The following is a 19,058-nucleotide window of genomic DNA, read 5'->3' as shown; positions in this document are numbered from 1 at the left end:
GGGATGATTTAAACTCCCTCTGTTGTAACTGAACAGGTGGGCAAATAAATGGTCCAGGTGACATTGATAACATTATATATCTGCCCATTTTAAGGACCCCATCTAACTGCATTCTGGAGGTTTAGGCAGATAAGCTGTTGGCGAAGCTGGCTAGGTGGCTGCTGTGTTATGCTAAATAACACCAACAGTGTCAGGCTGATTTCCTGGTCCAGTTGAGCTAGAGATGGGGCCTGCTTCTCACCTCGTCCCTGGGATTGAAAAGTGTTGTCATGAACTCCAAATGTTGTAAACGAAGAAATCAGCTCAGAACAAAGTGTCAGAAGAAAGGAGCCCACACCCTGCCTTTTGCACAGAGTGCGAATTAATGTCAGAAACTTGACTTTTAGTACGTAGGGCATACCTTTACAGACTCCACCAGTGGATTTTCAGGCTGTAAAATTCCCAGGGGACAGTCCTTTCACCTGACCATGTAGCCATGACTATTCAAGCTTTGGGTGTGGCAGCAGGGGCCCTTCCTCAAGAGTCTCTGTCCAGATTGAGGGACCCACCCACAAAGTCTGTATCCATTTCCAACTACTCCATTAAGAAGCCACTACCTCAGGCTTCAGTTTCCTCCGATCCCCTGAGACAGCTGACATGGAACTGGTCCTGGAACCCAGGACTTAGAATCTGGTGGCTGCTTGTGACCCCAGTCCTGACCACTGCAGCTCTTGGGACTAGACTGTGAAGAAATTCTCTGAGATGGGACCTCTGCCTATTTGAAGGGTGGAAGCCCTATTTTCAGACACTTAGTGCTCCTCAGAGCATTAAATGACAGTGGGGCTACAGTGGTCAATGGGGACGTGTTTCCTGCTGACTTTTATTTAGGCCAATCAACCCTTGAGCCTGGTCTGTGATTGAATGAGAATACTCCTAATATATATTATGACTGTCCAACTGCCTTGGCTCTGTATCCCTCAGAAGTGTGGCCAACAAAAATCCATCAATCCTAGATTTACCATTATTAAATGAATTCCACATTTCAACAACCCCTTGAAATGTTTCAAACCTCTCTCTCAATGACTTGGTTCAGATTTTAAGCTACATCACTGACTTGGACTGCCCTAGCAGCAGTAAAAGTGTAGCCAAAGTCCAAAAGTTGACAATCAAATCATTCTGCAACTTCTCTATTTCTGAGAATATAAGTTAATTTACATACTCCCTCCTTATCGTTTAATCCTTGGAACCATGAACTCCAAGTACTGCCTTGACTAAGCCGATAGTACCCTTGCCTATGAATATAGACTTGGGCACAGTTCTGATGACTTGAGCACATTAAGTTGGTTGGCATTATGTACAATGGTGAGGAAGCACGACGTATTCGGATTCAGTTCTTTGAACAAGATAATAAGCAGTCTGACCCTGTGTATGGTCAATGTGCATGGCTTAGAGACCCAGCCTTAGTTTTACCCAAAATGTTGCCTTCTCAACCTTCTGCTGCTGCCTAGCTTGCTGTGTTCTTCCAGCCTCTTGTTTGTCTACTTTAGATTCCAGCATCTGCAGTTTTTTTGTGTCAAACTCCCTCCTTAGCCATTGTCTAAATTTGAACTGTGCAGTTCACAACCTCAGCATCCTGTTTGACCCAAAGCTAGGTTTCTCACGCCATTTCTTCTCTGTGCCAAAGACCAGCTAACTCTGCATCTGTTGTACTAGCCATCTCCCATGTGGAAGTACTCAACATGGTAGATATGGAGAAGCCATTTCCTTTGACATAGAGTCTAGAAGAATAGAAAAGGGAAACTGTTTAAGTATGAAATCAGGAGGCAATTTTTCACTCAATATGGCAAAAATTTGAAGCTCTTTCCCTTGAGAGACTGTGAATTTAGATTTTCAAGACTAATATTGATAGATGTTTCTTTGTTAAATTTAGCAAAGTATGCAAAGGCAGATTAATAGAATGGAGGAACAAATCAACAATGATCTGATTGAATACAGTGGCTTGAATAGGCTGAATGGCCTGCTCCTGGTTTTCTTTGTTCTGGAAAGATCATTTGAACTGAAAGCAATTGCAGTTGTTGAGTAAATCACTGCCCCTTTATTGCACAATGCAGCACTTTACTTCCTGCTGAGCAAGATATTCAGCTTGGCATGATGTACCTTGCATCTTTTTAATTGGATAAACTATTATAAACATTATGTAACAAAATACATATGAAAGTTGGGAATGCAGATCATAATTGTTTTATTAATTACTTTGAAAACGTGCTGGAAATGTTAGTCTTGTCAATATTGAGAAAAAAATGAGTGCGGTATCTTGGAAGAGTACAATGTTGAGGCATTGATATCCACATCAATTGTTGATGAAGAGCATCAAGCACTTGGTCAACATGACATATATTCCATATTGGTCCCTTATCATATGTGCTTTAAAGTTTAGAATAACACTAGATAACAATGATTTCTAACGCATTTAACCAGTATTTTGTTCAAAAGAATTTTATAAATGCGTGCGTGATTAAATGACAGCATATTATTGCAATATTCTCTGAGCAAATACTTAATATTTACATTTATACCTAATTCTCCTCCCCCTTTTCTACCATTTCAACCATGATTGCTTGCTTTCAATCAGTCTTCTTTCAGCTCTAAATCTATATTAACAAATCTGAGCATGATCTCTCACAGCAATGGCACAACCAATGGATATGCATTCGGCGGAGAAGTAAACACATTCCCCACCATCTCTCCCAAAAAATGGATATCTTCTGCATTGTGAGGCCTGGCTACAAAACAACTAATTTTATTTCATGTTGAAATGGCAGCTTTCAAGCATGAGCCAGCACCGGAACTCAAGAATTTCAGCTGTAAAGTGAGGTTACCATTGCTGAGCAACAAAGTCCATGTTTATTTCAGGATGACTTGAATAATGCAGGAATTTAAATAAATGTTCCTCAAGTCTTCACAAGAACAAAATAAAAAGACAAACCACAAGGCATTCATGTATCTCATAAAAAAGCATTCTTTTCTTTCTTTATCTTATTTCAGATCAGATACAGATGACAAGCATAAGAGATTTTCCATTTCACTAGAAACTCATGATTATTTTACGGTTACATATTTTCTCCATTTGTATTTGGTTTGTAATAGTTCCGGCATTGCCTCATACTTCAGCGAGTGTATTTTATTACTTAAATGACTTTGCATGCATTGTAATAATTGGGAGATTTTCACTGGAAGACATAATTTACAGATATACTTCAAAGCTAGAAAATATACCAGAAAAATACACAAAAATGTAACTGACTAATATCTGATAAGTAATTACAATGATACGTATATTTAAAACAAATACTCAAAATTATATCAGGAGAAATATCAGTAATAATTTGCATATCGAACAGACTTGCAGTGTCCCTGCACATTCCCTATCCTTATGAAGATGGCATACCCCTGTAGTGACACGGGCTAGATAAAATCTGTTCATAAATGTGCAGTGAATAAAGTCAGTTGGTTTATCCCAGCCCATTGTTAAACAGATAACAGTAATGTCTTCCTTATGTTTATCAAATGGATATTTTGACTATTGATGATACACTAAAATTTGCAGCTTTGGATAGTTATGAGAGCTTTGCATAAAGTGTTAGTGCAACTGGTTGCAATTTTGCAGAAAGAGGAAGTTGTGAAGATTGGGGCCCTATGATCAGACAGGGTCCACACCGATGAACTGCATGATCCAAATAAATATAAACATCATAAGCTAAAGCTACTGTGCAGCTCATATTTATGTTTACATAGTCCTTTTTTTGCAGATTTATTAATCAAAATAGTAGTTTTATTTTATTACCCTTGTGCTTCTCACACTGGGCTATATCTTCTGTCAAGACAAAATTCCTTATAGCTTTCATTGATATCAAATAGATAGTGCATAGCTGCAGTGCTATGTTTGTCAGTTACAGTTCCATTCTGCAAACATTTTCCATGGGTTATCAAGTCTTCATCTTCCTCATTTATCACACCCACTTTGTCCTGCTCTTCGTTATCTGAATCTCTGAAGTCTTGAATGAGTCGTCCTGGTTTCTGGGATAAATCTTCTGGCAAATAAAGATTGTCTGCTCTGCAATACATACCAGGGCTGTATTGGTCTATTGTATAGTAGTTGTCTTCTTCTTCTTCTTGACAAGAGCTGCCTTTGGCACTCTCCCCATCTGACTGGGATGATATTTTTATTCTGCTCTTTTGAGAAAGGTCAAAGGGCTCTTCCTGCACAAAGTTGCTCATGAGATTGTTCTGTACAATTCCAATTCGCCCTCTCCTCCTGAAGCCTAAGGTTGAGAGATAGCAACGTGAGCATCATCAAGCTATCATACAACTGAGTTACATGTTTCAACAAAACACAGTAGATAATAAATATGATATTGGATGAACAATTTGTGTCTCTAAAGGATTGAAAATGAGTTTTTCCAATTGACATTTGTTAATGTACTGAAGCATAAAATAATTTAAGCAAGTATTTAGTTGGGCTGGCCTTCACTTATTTTATTTTCCACATCTATTTTTATTCATTTCCCTAAATCTCTGAGGCCTTTAGATTCTTGCTGATGGGGCAGGGTGAGGGGGTCTGGGGAGATATCAGGAGGAAGCCTACGGGAGACTCAAGGCTCGAGAGTATGGTGCTGGGAAAGCACAGCCGGTCAGGCAGCATCCAAGGAGCAGGTGAATCGCTGTTTCAGGCAAGAGCCCTTCATCAGGAATAAGGCTGGGAGCCTCGGGGGTGGAACAGATAAATGGGAGGGGGGAGGGGGTATGAGGCTGGGGGCGAAGGTAGCTGAGGGTGCAATAGGTGGATGGAGGTGGGGTAAAGGTGGTAGGTTGGAGGGAAGGGTGGAGTGGATAGGTGGGAAAGAAGATGAACAGACGGGGCATATCATGAGGGTGGTGTTGAGCTGGAAGATTGGAACTGGGATAAGGTGGGGACAGGGGAAATAAGGAAGCTGGTGAAATCCACATTAAAGCCGTGTGGTTGAAGTGTCCTAAGACGAAAGATGAGGCGTTCTTCCTCCAGGCATCAGGTGGTAAGGGAGTGGTGGTGGAGGAGGCCTAGGACCTGCATGTCCTCGGCAGAGTGGGAGGGGAAGTTGAAATGTTTGGCCACGGGGTGGTGGGGTTGGTTGGTGCAGGTGTCCTGGAGATGTTCTCTGAAGCACTTTGCGAGGAGGCATCCTGTTTCCCCAGTATAGAGGAGACCGCATCGGGAGCAACAGATACAGTAAATGACGTGTGGAAGGGCAGGTGAAACCTTGATGGATGTGGAAGGTTCCTTTGGGGCCTTAGACGGAGATAAGGGGGGAGGTGTGGCCACAGGTTTTGCAATTCCTGTAGTGGCAGGGGAAGCTGCCAGGATGGGAGGCTGGGTTGGTGGGGGGGGGGGGGGGGTGGGGGGTGGGGAGGGGGGGAGCGTGGATCTGATGAGCCGTGGAGGTCTTTACGGAAAGCAGATCAGGGTGAGGAGGGAAAAATATCTCTGGTGATCCGTTTGTAGGTGATGGAAATGGCGGAGAATGATGCAATGTATATGGAGGTTGGTGGGGTGGAAAGTGAGGATGGGGGGGTTCTATCCTTGTGCTCGGAGGGGTGGGGTTCAAAGGCAGAGGTGCAGGAAGTGGATGAGATGTGTTGGAGGGCATCATCAACCACGTGGGAGGAGAAATTGCAATCTGTAAAGAAGGAGGCCATCTGATGTGTTCTGTGGTGGAATTGGTCCTCCTGAGAGCAGATGCAGCGGAGACAGAGGAATTGGAATACAGGACTCAAGACTCAAGACTGCCTTTTGAAATCCAGGAGTATATCGGCTCATCCCGGCCCACAGGAAGCCTATAGTTATAAAGTAGAATGGGCTACAGATTTATAAATTGGAAATCGGATGCTAGATAGGTATGCGAGTCAGCATCTAACAGGAAGAGGTTAGGTTAATGTTTCAAGTACATTCACCACCTGAGAAATTAATGGAGAACATGTAACTTAGATTAAATTTTAGTTCACTGCTCGCCATTTACTATGTGGGGAAGCAAAATAGAGAGGGATATCAAAGGCAAATGGTAGTACATTTATCAGGTTCTGATTGGAAGTTAAACATTTTTAAATTTATGTCCGTTGTTTCAAAATGCTTTTGTCCTTGTGACCTATTCTTTGAGTACAGGATTTGATTGTTTTATTTACCAATCTTGGGGTCATAGTAATTACAAGTGTTCTCATTCACAATTAGAACAAAAGGGAATTAAGGTCTATAAATAATAGAGTGCAAGTTTGAACGTTTGATATTATTCTGTATCTGTTATGACACTACAAATCTACTGGAAATAGTTAAATCTGACAAATTATTTCATCTCGTTGGTCTATATTCGATTAAAAGTACAATTTTGATTTACTTATTGCTTTGATTTATTTTGTTGGACAGGGTAATTGTATTTTTGATGTTTTATTACAAAGATGCCAGCAGATTCTGAATAGAGTCAGTACATGGTGTGTCAATAACAGTTACCATAACTTCCCAATTCATGGCACTGACACTTTCAATAGGTGGAAGGTTTAAGCAATTATGTGGCAATCTTTTATATGTAATCATAAACCAATCATTAATTAATTTTAAGCTTTCATAACTCAATTGCCAGCAACAAGTCTTATTAAATTAATTATGCTGATAAATAAATAACTAAAATAAACAGGAGCCACTATTCAATATCTCTAATACCTGGCTGCTTTCCTGTTTCTGACTTGTCAGTTTTTTGTACCATTTCCTTCTTTTTATTAAACTCTTACTGGTATAACCCGAACAGTGGTCAATGCTGCAATAATATTTGGAGCGAGGTTATATACCAAAAGGATCAAATGTTTAATATAATTTGTAATGGTCTTCTGTACCAGGGACAACAAGGAAATGCAATCCATGAAAGAGACTGGTCAAGATTAAATAGCAGAGATGTGAGGAGACGCAATCTCAAAATATTTGAAAATATGTACAATAAAATCTTTTTCAGAAGATAAATGCTTCAGAGTACATCATAGGGAATGCTTGCCCATTATGAAAAAAGGTATTGGAGTAGAATTTTCTCACTCCATGATTTTCTTAGTGTTCCATTTTTTCATGTATTATCTAGATTTCACTGATGCCTTTTCCCATTCAGGGGTTTTGCTTTGCTTTTTCCGTCTCCAATTTGTTGTCACCCAAATATCAACTGTTTCTCCTTATGTCAGGAAGGATTGTCCTCTTTGGCTACTGGTTTAACTTTTGAACATTTTGACCAGCTTTCTCATTTCCAGAACTGATTTCTGTTTCCATCTCAACTGCATTAATGGTTGGTCGGGTTTTGGAGCCATTGGGCAAAGGAGATAACAAAGAGAGTTGGAGCAACTGGGACAAGAGGGATAAGGACGACACTGCACTTATGCATCGAAGGCCTGGATCTGACGAGCCGTGGAAGAAGCGGCGATTCACTGAAGATCAATATCTCAGGTATCTCCACTTTTTTATTCCCAAGTTATATCATTTATAGAAGACTTGAGCCTGTGGCTGGAAAGGGCATAGTGGCCTTTTACATTCAGCCAATGGGTTATTTCCAGGCTACAGCAAGTGGCATGAGTGGTGCCTCTTAGTCTGCATTCCATGGTAGCTTCAGATCAGTCACCAGGCTTCCCAGAAGAAGCACCTTCATCACTTTCCTCATGGGCAGATGAAGTAAGGTTAGAGAGTACCAGCCTTATTTACATTGCAGACTTCCCTGTTATACAAGTGCCAATAACTGCACCAAGTTATCATCATGTAGACAGGCAGGAGGCTGGAAGAGCACAGCAAGCTAGGCAGCATTAGGAGGTGTAGAGGTCGATGTTTTGGGTGTAACCCTTCTTCAGAACTGGGGGTGGGTTACACCCAAAACATTGACTTCTCCCCCTCCTGATGCTGCCTGACTTGCTGTGTTCTTCCAGCCTCCTGCCTGTTTACTTTGGATTTCAGCATCTGCAGTTTTTTTATCCAAATTATCGTCATGGCATCGTTATGAATGGAAAAGGATTCTAATCTTTCTATTAGGAGAGGCAACGGCCTAGTGGACTGTTAATCCAGAAACCCAGGTTTTATTCTAGGAACCTGGGCTCAAATCTTACCACAGCAGATGGCAGAATTTGAATTCAGTAACAAAAGTCTGGAATGAAGGTCTAATGATCACCATGAATCCAGTGTTGATTGTCAGGTAGAGGCATTGTAGATCAGACAGTCATCAATACACCATGCTTCTGTTGCCTGAACCAACCAGTACGGCCCTGATCCAGACTTGTGATTGTCTCTTGCATGTTGTGTAACTTCATTGCAGAGAGGGGACAGGATCTATGCAGCAGGTCCTATGGCAGTATGGAAAGTATGAGGAATATGAGCAAGAGATGGACGAGGAGGGAGCAGAGGAACAGCAGCAGCTTGAAGTGGGGGAAGAGCAGGAGCAACATTGGTCAACAGTGTCTCAATAGTTCCCAGGTCTCAGAGGAAAACATATCCAGGAACATTCAACTTGAATTCATTTCTTTCTGAGCCTCACCCCCAGTACACTAACATAATCCTTGTTAATCCGACTGTTCTTTTCACCATTAACCAATGGGCTGCCTTTAGCTCAACCTTACTTCACTCCAAGTAAAAGCTTCAACACCAAATTCAGATTGACAAAACAAATCCAACCAACATCTCTATTTCATGGATGTAATTAATAGAAATACAAACTTTTAGGGTTTGCCTTTTGTGTCATTTACTTATAATAAATGGAGTCAGAGAGGTATACAGCATGGAACCAGATGCTTCAGCCCAACTTATCCAGGCTAACCAGGTTTCCTAAACTGAACTAGTCCCATTTGCCTGTGTTTCACCCATATCTCCCTAAACCTTTCCAATTCATGTACCTGTTCAAATGCCTTTAAAATGTTGTACCCACCTCTACCACTTCCCCTGGCAGTACATTCCATATATACAGCACCCTGTGTGTGACAACATTGCCGCTCAAGTCCTTTTTAAATGCTTCTCCTCTCATCTTAAACCTATGCCCTCTAGGTTTGGACTCCACTCTCAGGAAGTGTTTCCTAGTGGCTAAAGCTTGGGTCCAGAGAGTGACAGATCTTCCCTGAGGCTGCAGCAGGTCACCAGGTTTTGAAGACCTACAGTCCATTCATATTCTGCATTTCCTAGGCAGCACCAGTTATAGTAAGTTAAATAAAATATGAATGTAATTGTTATTTTGTTGACATCTTTCTTGTACTTTTGTAGCAGAACTTGACCTTTTTGTTTTCAGTGGCTGTTTATAGCATAATCCAGGAATTATATTTTCACTCATCAATACACATTTATCATAAGGTTTTACCTCAGCAAAAGGCTTATCTTGCAGGGTTTTGTTCCTCTAACCCTCTTGGCAAAATAAAGTTTGAAAACAACCTTTCCAGCTGTCTCTGCAGTGAGAGACGTAGTAAGTAGAACGCAATCCTTCTGCTCCTTGACGAATCCTCACGAGAGAAGAAGGGAAGCCTGAAGGAAGGAAAAGATGAAGGAAATAGAGAAACTGCAGGGGCAAGAGGGAGAAAGAACGGGAATAGAAATACAGGAAGACAAAGAGAAAAGATGGAGAAGCAAGAGGAGAAAAGAAATGGAAACTAAGAAAGGAGAGAAAGGACAGGAGAAAGAGACAATAAAAAGAAATAGAGAACAGGCAGAGAAAGCCTTCAAAATATTGACTGTGTTCATTCAGGTGCAATCTTTGATCTCCTACATGCATGTACCATAATTTTGAAACAATAATAGTACTTCATTAAAATCTACATTCTTACTTTGTGAATCAGACCCTCCATCCATGACTCCATGTTTAACCTTCATATGACGAGTAAGATTACCCTTCAGGGTAAATTTGCTGGGACAGTACAAACATTTGAATGGTTTGCTGTCAGAATGGAGATGCATGTGTCCCATCAAATTGTGCATCCGGTTAAACTCCTTCCCACACAACTGTCAACAGAAATGAACAAACAATTTTAATTAGATTTAATTATTAATACTGAAGAAAGTACTAATTTGTTGTAATGATAAACAAGACAGAAATTTTTTTAGCACAATGGTATGCTCTCGCCTTATTTCCACCTCCAAGACTTCTGTCAGTGTTGATATTGCTATGCCTCAATACTTAGAATTAGTTTAAAGGAATCTGTAAAACATGAGCAGTAAAGCTTTGCACTTGAGCTGTGGGACTTGATGGCTGTTAGATTAGTTGCCTTTTATTCTAACTTGAATACACAAAGAATTCAAACTTTTTATTGCACCAGGACTGCTTCCATATCCCCAAGAAACATGAAAATTAAAGAGAATCACTGAATTGCATGTTGGAAAATCGAGTGTGAAATTCCATATGTCTTCCATAGGAGAAAGCTATGTTAAAATTTGCATGAGAATCTGCATAATTTGTAAAATTTATTGCCTTTCTCTGTGGCAGGTTTGATGGCTAGGGGTATTTAATGAGGCAGCAGAGTGGTGGGTGAGGAGCCTGCCACCTTCCCACAGTGGGAAGGTTCAGAGACATTCTCCCTGCCCACTGCCAATGGAGGCAGTCAATGGCAATGCATGCCATCTAAGTGGCTCATCCTGCCAATGCTGGAGTTACCATGCAGGGAGCCCAAAAACCAAACCGATGAGCAGTCACTTATGGGCGCCTTGCAGGGTCCTTCATTCTGGAAATAAGGAGTGGGTGTGGTGCCCAGGACAGCCAGTCCATTTACCGTTACTCACAACCACCCAGCCCATCAATCCATACCCTTGTCTTCCCCATCCTGCCATCATTCACCTGTGAACTGGGTTTATGATAATCCTGGTCCTTGGGTCAGTGTCATACTGGCAGCAGCTGCTGCCTTTCTGATGGTGTTGCCACCCTGTGTGAAAAACCAGTAATAATTGGAAATGAATGTACTGGTCATACTGGAGCTGTGTTTGGAGATACAAGACAAGTTGGACCAGTGTGTATGCCATTTGTGCATTTTACTGGTTTTTCCTTGCACTCAGTGGAGATGCTGGCCTTCAATTAACTGGTAACTCTCAGTGGGTGGTATTTCCACCTCCAGGGAACTTAACCCCACAAATGGTTCACTGCTTTCCAGTCAACGGCCTGGCATGACACTTGATGAAGTGGGACTCTCTGAAAAAGTGGCGACACTCCTATCTTAGGTATCAGCAGATCGAGGAGAGGGGTCTTTTCACATGCTGAGATGGCAGCAAAATACACTCCTGTAGGGAATGTGAACAATTCAACTTTTCTTCTGCCCTACTTTATCTTTTTCCCATAGGCCATGAATTTGCCTTCAGGGCTTTCTTCCCACTCCCCCACTTTAGTTGCCTCTTCAAGGTGTTTTTCTTCCCTTTTTATTGGTGCTCCAGGAGGTGCGATTTCTCTTTATCGCATTTTCAACTTCACCCTTTTTTGCCAAAGGTCTTATAAAGTCATAGAGTCATAGAGATGTACAGCACAGAAACAGACCCTTCGGTCCAACCCGTCCATGCCGACCAGATATCCCAACCCAATCTAGTCCCACCTGCCAGCACCCAGCCCATATCCCTCCAAACCCTTCCTATTCATATATCCATCCAAATGCCTCATAAATGTTGCAATTGTACCAGCCTCCACAACTTCCTCTGGCAGCTCATTCTATACACGCACCACCCCCTGCGTGAAAAAGCTGCCCATTTGGTCTCTCTTTCCCCTCTCACCCTAAATCTATGCCCTCTAGTTCTGGACTCCCCCACCCCAGGGAAAAGACTTTGCTTATTTATCCTATCCATGCCCCTCATAATTTTGTAAACCTCTATAAGGTCACCCCTCAGACTCCAATGCTCCAGGGAAAACAGTCCCAGCCTGTTCAGCCTCTCCCTATAGCTCAAATCCTCCAACCCTGGCAACCTCCTTGTAAATCTTTTCTGAACCCTTTCAAGTTTCACAACATCTTTCCGATAGGAGGAGACCAGAATTGTACACAATATTCCAACAGTGGCCTAACCAATGTCCTGTACAGCCGCAAAATGACCTCCCAACTCCTGTACTCAATACTCTGACCAATAAAGGAAAGCATACCAAACGCCTCCTTCACTATCCTATCTACCTGCGACTCCACTTTCAAGGAGCTATGAACCTGCACTCCAAGGTCTCTTTGTTCAGCAACACTCCCTAGGACCTTACCATTAAGTGTATAGGTCCTGCTAAGATTTGCTTCCCCAAAATGCAGCACCTCACATTTATCTAAATTGTGCTCCATCTGCCACTTCTCAGCCCATTGGCCCATCTGGTCCAGATCCTGCTGTAATCTGAGGTATTGCCAGGAGTCAGGTAATTCTCATGGGTTGTCACCCAGGAAAATGAGCAATAGCAAGTTGAGCCAGAGACAGAAATCACCCCCACACCCAACAGCCCTGGAGGAAGGTTCAGTTCACATTGAGCTTGAGTGTTATAGATCGAGAGACCTGAGCAAACCAGCTAAGGGCTTAAAGTGAGATTGAGGTGGCACTTTCCTTGTAGTTTCAATCTCCTAGTTAATTTATAATCAGAATAAAACCAAACAATGTTAGTCTCTAAATAAAAGCAAACTACTGAGGATGTTGGAGATCTGAAATAAAAACAGAAAGTTTCTGAGGAATACAGTAGGAATTGAAGAAGAATCATACTGTACTCAAAAGTTAACTCTCTTTCTCTTTCCACAGATGCTGGCAGATCTGCTGAGTTTCTCCAGCACTTTGTTTTTTATGTAGTTTTGGTTCTAATTGCTTGAAATACAAACAAGTTGAAATATCACCAACTGATACATTGTATTTAACGATTGATGTAAAAATGACTGAAATCCATGTCAAGTTCCCAAACATCAGGTCTCAGAAGAGACACTGGTAACACATCAGGAACCTTTCCACAATTCAGGAAGCATCATAGAGGACTCAACAGATGGATGTTTGACCACCTCCTAATGGTTACTTATGGAATACCATTTTTAAGAGCTGTCTAGAAAATGTTGCTTTATGAGAGACGGAAAACTTGTACAAAGGGAGAAAGTTCTGATATGACACTGAGGCAACATTATTACTGCTATATTGCTAATACTAAGATGTTACTGAGGAACTGTTATTTTACTAATATTGATAAATTACTGAAGATATACACCGGAGGATATCAGGCTTGAGGAACATCAATTTCAGACAAGACTGAACCCTTTAACCTTGCTTTGAAAATTTGCACTGAAATTTGCACATTTATCTTAATAAATCAAATTATCAATAGTTAAAGTACAATTTCAACCATCTATAACTTAACTAGTTTAAGTTTGTATGCTCTTACAATTCATGGCAAGAAGGGACCATCAAAATTCTAAATATAGTTGCAAATCTCAAGGATTAAAATCTCCGGGAATAGAAGATTACAAAACAATGCTGCTTTCTTCATTATGAATTCTTTTGGAGAGGTTTCTGTGTTCTCAAAGAGAGAGGGAGCAAGTCTGTGTACTGTCCAAAAGGACCGTGAGAAAACAGGAAGTTTTAAGGAGTACAAGAGAAAGCGAGATGAAATCTATTTGCAGAAAGTTCCCTAGGGACATGAAACTATTGTTAAGCAGGCAGTCAGTGCAGCGATATCCTTCCTTCTGCTGAAGAGGAGCTTCATGCCAAAAGGCATCTATCTGGTCACTGTTTTAACCCATACCAGCCAGGGTCAGATGGAGGTCTTTGCCTCTCTTCATTAGATATTTAATCAGCTGATAATGTTCTTGCTGCAATCCTAAAATACTTTTAGTTGTCAAACTTATAAACAGATGTACATTTAAGAATGTTGTTAACACTTCATCTTTCCCAACTCATAAACTACATTGCCTGGTGTTGCAATGCAATCGCCATTAATTTTGCACAGGCATTCTAATGCTGAATAATTATTGCAGTAATACAGATTGAATAAAGCATTATTTACTGTAAGTTGAGAGTCTGTTGCTGGAAAAGCACAGCAGGTCGGGCTGCTCATTCCTGATGAAGGGCTCTGGTACGAAATGTTGATTCTCCTGCTCCTCGGATGCTGCCTGACCAGCTGTGCTTTTCCAGCAACACGCTCTCAACTCTGATCTGCAACATCTGCAGACCTCACTGTCTCCTATTATTTAGTGTAATAATATTAGGTAAGCTTGTGAATAGCATCTCAACTTGCTGTTGATGTAAAGACTTAAAAGTATATTTTATTTGGCCTTTTTAGTTTCTACTCATTTTTCCATTTTCTTGGTAAGATGTGAACAACAGTAAAAATAGTTGGGAAAGTACAGAGAAGATAAAAAAAATCAGAATCTCAATGTCAAAGAAAAGTTTTACAATTTGCCTCTTAACCCTTAAATGGCAACTTCAGAATCTCATTAGTGAGCATTGACAAACATATTTCCATGTATTTGCCTCCCATTAAAGCCCAAATCACCTTATTTATTCGATGCTTTCAGTTCTCCATCTACTTCCCCAAGAAACTAAACAGTATGAATTCCTGACATGTAAGTCAGTGCAGGTACCTGGCAACTGCAGCTCGTCAAATGCTCATCCTGGCCATCATTTACTGTTTCTTTACGGCAATGTCCCTGCACACTTCGTGGATGCCATCTCCCTCGATCCCTCATTCAGGTCAGCAGTCACATCACAGCACCATCCCTACCTTCTGACCAATTCAGACACCACTCCAACCCTGCAACACTTTGGATCTCAGGGTCACCTACAACTTGCATTCCTCTGCCAGGGCATTTTGCACTTGGGGGCATACAGAATGCATCGCATGGCTCATATCTTACTTTCTTAGTCCTCACTGACTTCATGTGCCCCCTCATGGAGGCACTCTACTCATCACATTGCTTTCTTAGCACACCCTCACTGATTTCAGCACTACCTAACAGGCTACCAGTCTGAGTGGGAAGACTGCCTCTGCAGCTTGCATTATCTTTTAGCACAGAAGAAGAGGCTAGGTAGCCTGTCACAGTGGGGAGAACTGTACAGTCTAAGCGGTGGTTATGATGTTATCTGGCAATGGGTTACATCAGTGTCATGCCTGCAGCATGTGCCAGTCACCTACCCAGCAAATACAGTACCTGTGCTTCAAACAAATAGCCACTTGTGAAAATCAAAGGGGGGGGCACCCCTTTGTGGACTGAAGGGGTACTATGATGAGTTAGGGAATGCTACTACAGTCAATCAAAGGGATCATCTGCTTCAAGCCTAGGGTTTGCCATGGTCATCAGGTATTTGGATCTACCAGAGAGTGGGGGTGCATCCAGGGTTGGGCCATGGTCTGTCCTGCAAGTCAGGTACAGCCTGTACAAACATTACAGGTAGGTCAGTCGGGATGCTGTAGAGACTTCATTCTGGGTCTAGGCTGTATTCAGTCAGGGCTGTCCTGCCAAGTCAGTCCAGGAAGTGGGCCAGGGCCAATCCTGGGGCTTTGCTCAATAACCATTGGAGGTAATCCATGGGGAAAGTCTTGGGGGATGTCGGAAAGTCAAATCTGGAAATAAGTGGATTGTGACTGTCAAAACAAGCTATTCTAGATGGAGGGATAGGACCTCATAGACAATAGGATGGGGTTGGCAGCTCAGGAAGAGGGGAACACTTTGCAGTTCGTGGCCACTCTGGAATCTACATCAGGTTATAGGGCCATCAAGGATGTAGGACTTTCCAAAGTCATGGGCTCAAATTGGGCACGTTAAATGGAATTTGAAGGGATTCAACAGAAACAGGGAGACTGAAAGATTATGAGGGCAACAGGGATACATGAAAGGGAGCTTGAAGGATGGGAGAATATTCTGCATCCCAGGTGGAGCATACAACTCATTCACAACAACATGAAGCTGAAACTTTGTCACAAGAACCAACTAAGCAATTACTGAACAAAATAGCTCACACTGGTTACAAAGTGGGTGGAGTAAGTCACTATTTTGTTCTTTGGAACAAAGTTAAATGTTTGGAGTTGGAGTACTGCTAATAATTCTGCCTCCACTGATTCAGTATTGCCATCCAAATGGCTTCAGTTTTCACTTCATCAGCAAGACCTTCATTATCCAAGAATGTACACATTCTAAATCTTAGCCTCACGTATTGTGAGCATCACATTCTGTGCACTAATCACCTCCTTGCCATATCAAAGATACAACTGTAATCAGCCAAAGGCACTTCAAAGCAGAACCTGAAGTTCCCATTTCCCAAACACAGTTCAAAGCAAGCACTGGATAATAATACTTCATGGTTGGCAGAGTTCTTACACTGAAATGTCAGTGTGAAAGGACATGGCTAGGATGTGAAAGGGAGCATTTTAGTTCTGGGGGTTTAATGTGCTTTACAGGCAGAATTCTAACCCCAATGTAACTTGAAAACTTTGGTTGTGCAAAGCATAAATGGATAATATTATACTTCAGAGTTCCTTATATACACATAACAATGACTCCTTGGAAACACTCCGCGCTGCTATGTGTGACGGCTTAATATGAGGCTTCATTGTGATGGATGTGAGGACTGACGAATTCCTTAAATAAACTTGTGATAATTTCCTGACATTCCCCACAGATTATCTGTCACATGTAGATCACTGCGGCTGAAATCCTGATTGGCATGATGCATTGATCACTGACATTGCAGATCTCTGCAGTCAAGGGAGTCTGTAACTTGAGATAAGTAATCCCTGATGTCTTTCACAGGATTTCTGAACAGGCTACTCATCACTTACATTGCTGTGACTTAACCTGGTCCAAAAGTGAAAATTATACGAAAGCACATATTTTAACACAAAACCAATAGGTTATCCATAATGATGTCTCACCCATGCCACCTTTGTACCATCATTAAGTTTTTCTTTTCCTCAGTGTAGTACAACATTTAAGGCTTCTGTAGCTGGGCTGGACAGAGCCAACTTTATGGTTCACGCTGTTGGCCTTGAAGTCTTGGATGGTGGTCCCTGTGTACTCTCTGTGCCCGGGCCTTCTGAAAGCAGACTCACACACCCCAGCTAGAAGATCTGGAGCCCCTGGGTTCACAGATTGAGTAAGATGGAGGGGGCAGTCCTGAAAGATGCCACGGTGGGCCAGCACTCTGTCTATCTCAGAGGAAAGGACATATAGTGTAAGGTGCCCTCTCTCCTTGACAATGATGTTGAGCACTTAATGGCTAGAGAGATGCAATGCAGGTCTATGTGCATATCTGGCAGACAAAAGTATGTTGCACTTGGATCTCTGTGACAGTTCCCAGCCTGGAGACAGTCAGAAGCATGGATACTGGAGTACATGCTGTTTTGATAACATTGGCAGTCTTCTCCACCTTTTGATCCAACTTATCGACTGCCTCTGCCAAATCTGCTCTCTGATTCTGTGTCCATGCAGTTTGACAAAATCTTTAATGGTTGAGATGATGGAATTGTCCCCTACCAAGGGCTGAGCAGATGCCTGGTATCTGTCAGTTCTCTGAGTGTCAGAGAGCTGGGACACTTCTTCCTCAACCAGCTGTGGAGATATTTCAGTGATGTGCTCACCAGCCTGACTTCAATAGAGTACTGAGGGGAAAGTGCCTGGCTGGGTGCAGGGTGCAAATTTGCCCTTGCTTCCTCGGAGGGTTCGGAGCAGCGGGGAGGTGGAGGTGGAGGTGGAGCTAAGAAGATCTGTGCCAGCTCACTGGGTGCTGCTGTTCTCTGCATAACAGAACATGGAGAACTAGTTGTGTAACAGGGACAAAAGTGTGTGCAGTTAGCACCAGGAGAGCTATGCAGCATAATGAAGCTTACTGGGTTGATTGTCTATTAAGTTCTCCCCAACCCCACATCAGTGTCTTCCCTTCTGGCTAATTCTTGAATTTTCTCCTCATAGGGGATGAAGTGCCTGATGTTCATCACAGTTCTGCACTACTATTTCCTACTCCCCACCACTCTTGATCCTCGTACATGTGTCAATTTTGTTTGGAATGAATGAGACAAAGGGAAGACTAAGTCTGATGAAAGTGAACTTAGTGCTAATGCATGAGCTGGAGAGGTGACCCTGGTGAGTGAGCAGGTAGCGCAGCTTAGTAGTTTGGGAAACTGTGTTAGATGGGATCTGTTTAATGGTTTATGATACATTTAATAGTGAAAGTTGTAGTCCAAGGTCCTTGGTGAGATTTAGATGCAGTAGCTGAGTCCATCTGAGTGGTGGCCCTGTACGTGTGAGGTAGCAGAGGATGCTACTTACTCTTGCAGAAGATCCTTGGCCTTTTTCCTGCACAGCTGGGAATCCTGCTTCAGCCGGGAAACAGCTCCGATCTGGACTGCTGGCTGTGTCTGCTGGAGTAACTTCCTGTGATGGCCAGCTGGAAAGTGGACAGCCCTACCCTCCACCATCCAGTTTACCAGCAACTCCAGTCCCCTCTCAAGGAAGTGGGATGTGACCTTTCCTTTCTGTGCCACAATGAGCCAGTAGCAGAGTGTGAGGGCCAGTTCCTGCTTTGCAGTGTCTGAAGTGGATATACAGCTGGCCTTTAAATCTGACATTGTGCATGAATGACAGAAGGATTCCGAGCAGTGGTGGGCACTTCCACCCCTTTGGCTGCGAGATTCCATTAGAAGAGCCCACTTCCATAATTTGTAAGAGAAGCAGCGGAAGATTGCAGGAGAAAGGTCACTCTGAGCCATCATGGATCCAGTGTCATAAATCTCACATGACAAAAAGCTTTAACTGCAAACAGGAAAATTCCACCCCATGTAGGTTAGCTAAGTATTTCATTCCCTTTTTGTTCTGTGCATGTCACAGATACAAGCCACACAGATATGTGCTGCTCTTATTTCTAGACTTCGTTCCAAAATAGATTGTTACTTGCATGAGGAGAATGAGACTCTGTCACAGTAATGAGGAAGGTGATGGCAGAATATTTCAATCCTGCCTCCAAGTGACTCTCCATGAAACAGCTATGGTAATCTTAAATTCTTGCCTGTATGCTTCCTTAAATCTACTGCTTTGTTTAGCAGGGCCAGAATGCCATTTGTCAGCTCTGTTTGGAACAAAACTTTTCT

General features: G+C 42.2%; 1 protein-coding gene across 3 annotated transcripts in view; it reads right to left on the bottom strand.

The window, feature by feature from the left end:
- Positions 1-2,250: 2,250 nt before the first annotated feature.
- Positions 2,251-19,058, bottom strand: part of znf366 (zinc finger protein 366) — a 63,251-nt gene continuing 46,443 nt past the window's right edge. For all 3 annotated transcript variants that reach the window (XM_072581875.1, XM_072581866.1, XM_072581884.1), the window contains 2 exons: positions 9,832-10,006; positions 2,251-4,301 (listed from right to left, as the gene is read on the bottom strand). In XM_072581875.1, coding sequence (XP_072437976.1) covers positions 3,835-4,301; positions 9,832-10,006 — 642 coding nt within the window. In that variant the 3' untranslated portion in view covers positions 2,251-3,834. The remainder of the gene's footprint in view (positions 4,302-9,831; positions 10,007-19,058) is intronic.

This window comes from Chiloscyllium punctatum, chromosome 2, assembly GCF_047496795.1.
Source record: "Chiloscyllium punctatum isolate Juve2018m chromosome 2, sChiPun1.3, whole genome shotgun sequence".
NCBI lineage: Eukaryota > Metazoa > Chordata > Chondrichthyes > Orectolobiformes > Hemiscylliidae > Chiloscyllium > Chiloscyllium punctatum.
The sequence above is the reverse complement of the archived record's forward strand: the minus strand, read 5'-3'. Positions and strand labels throughout refer to the sequence as shown.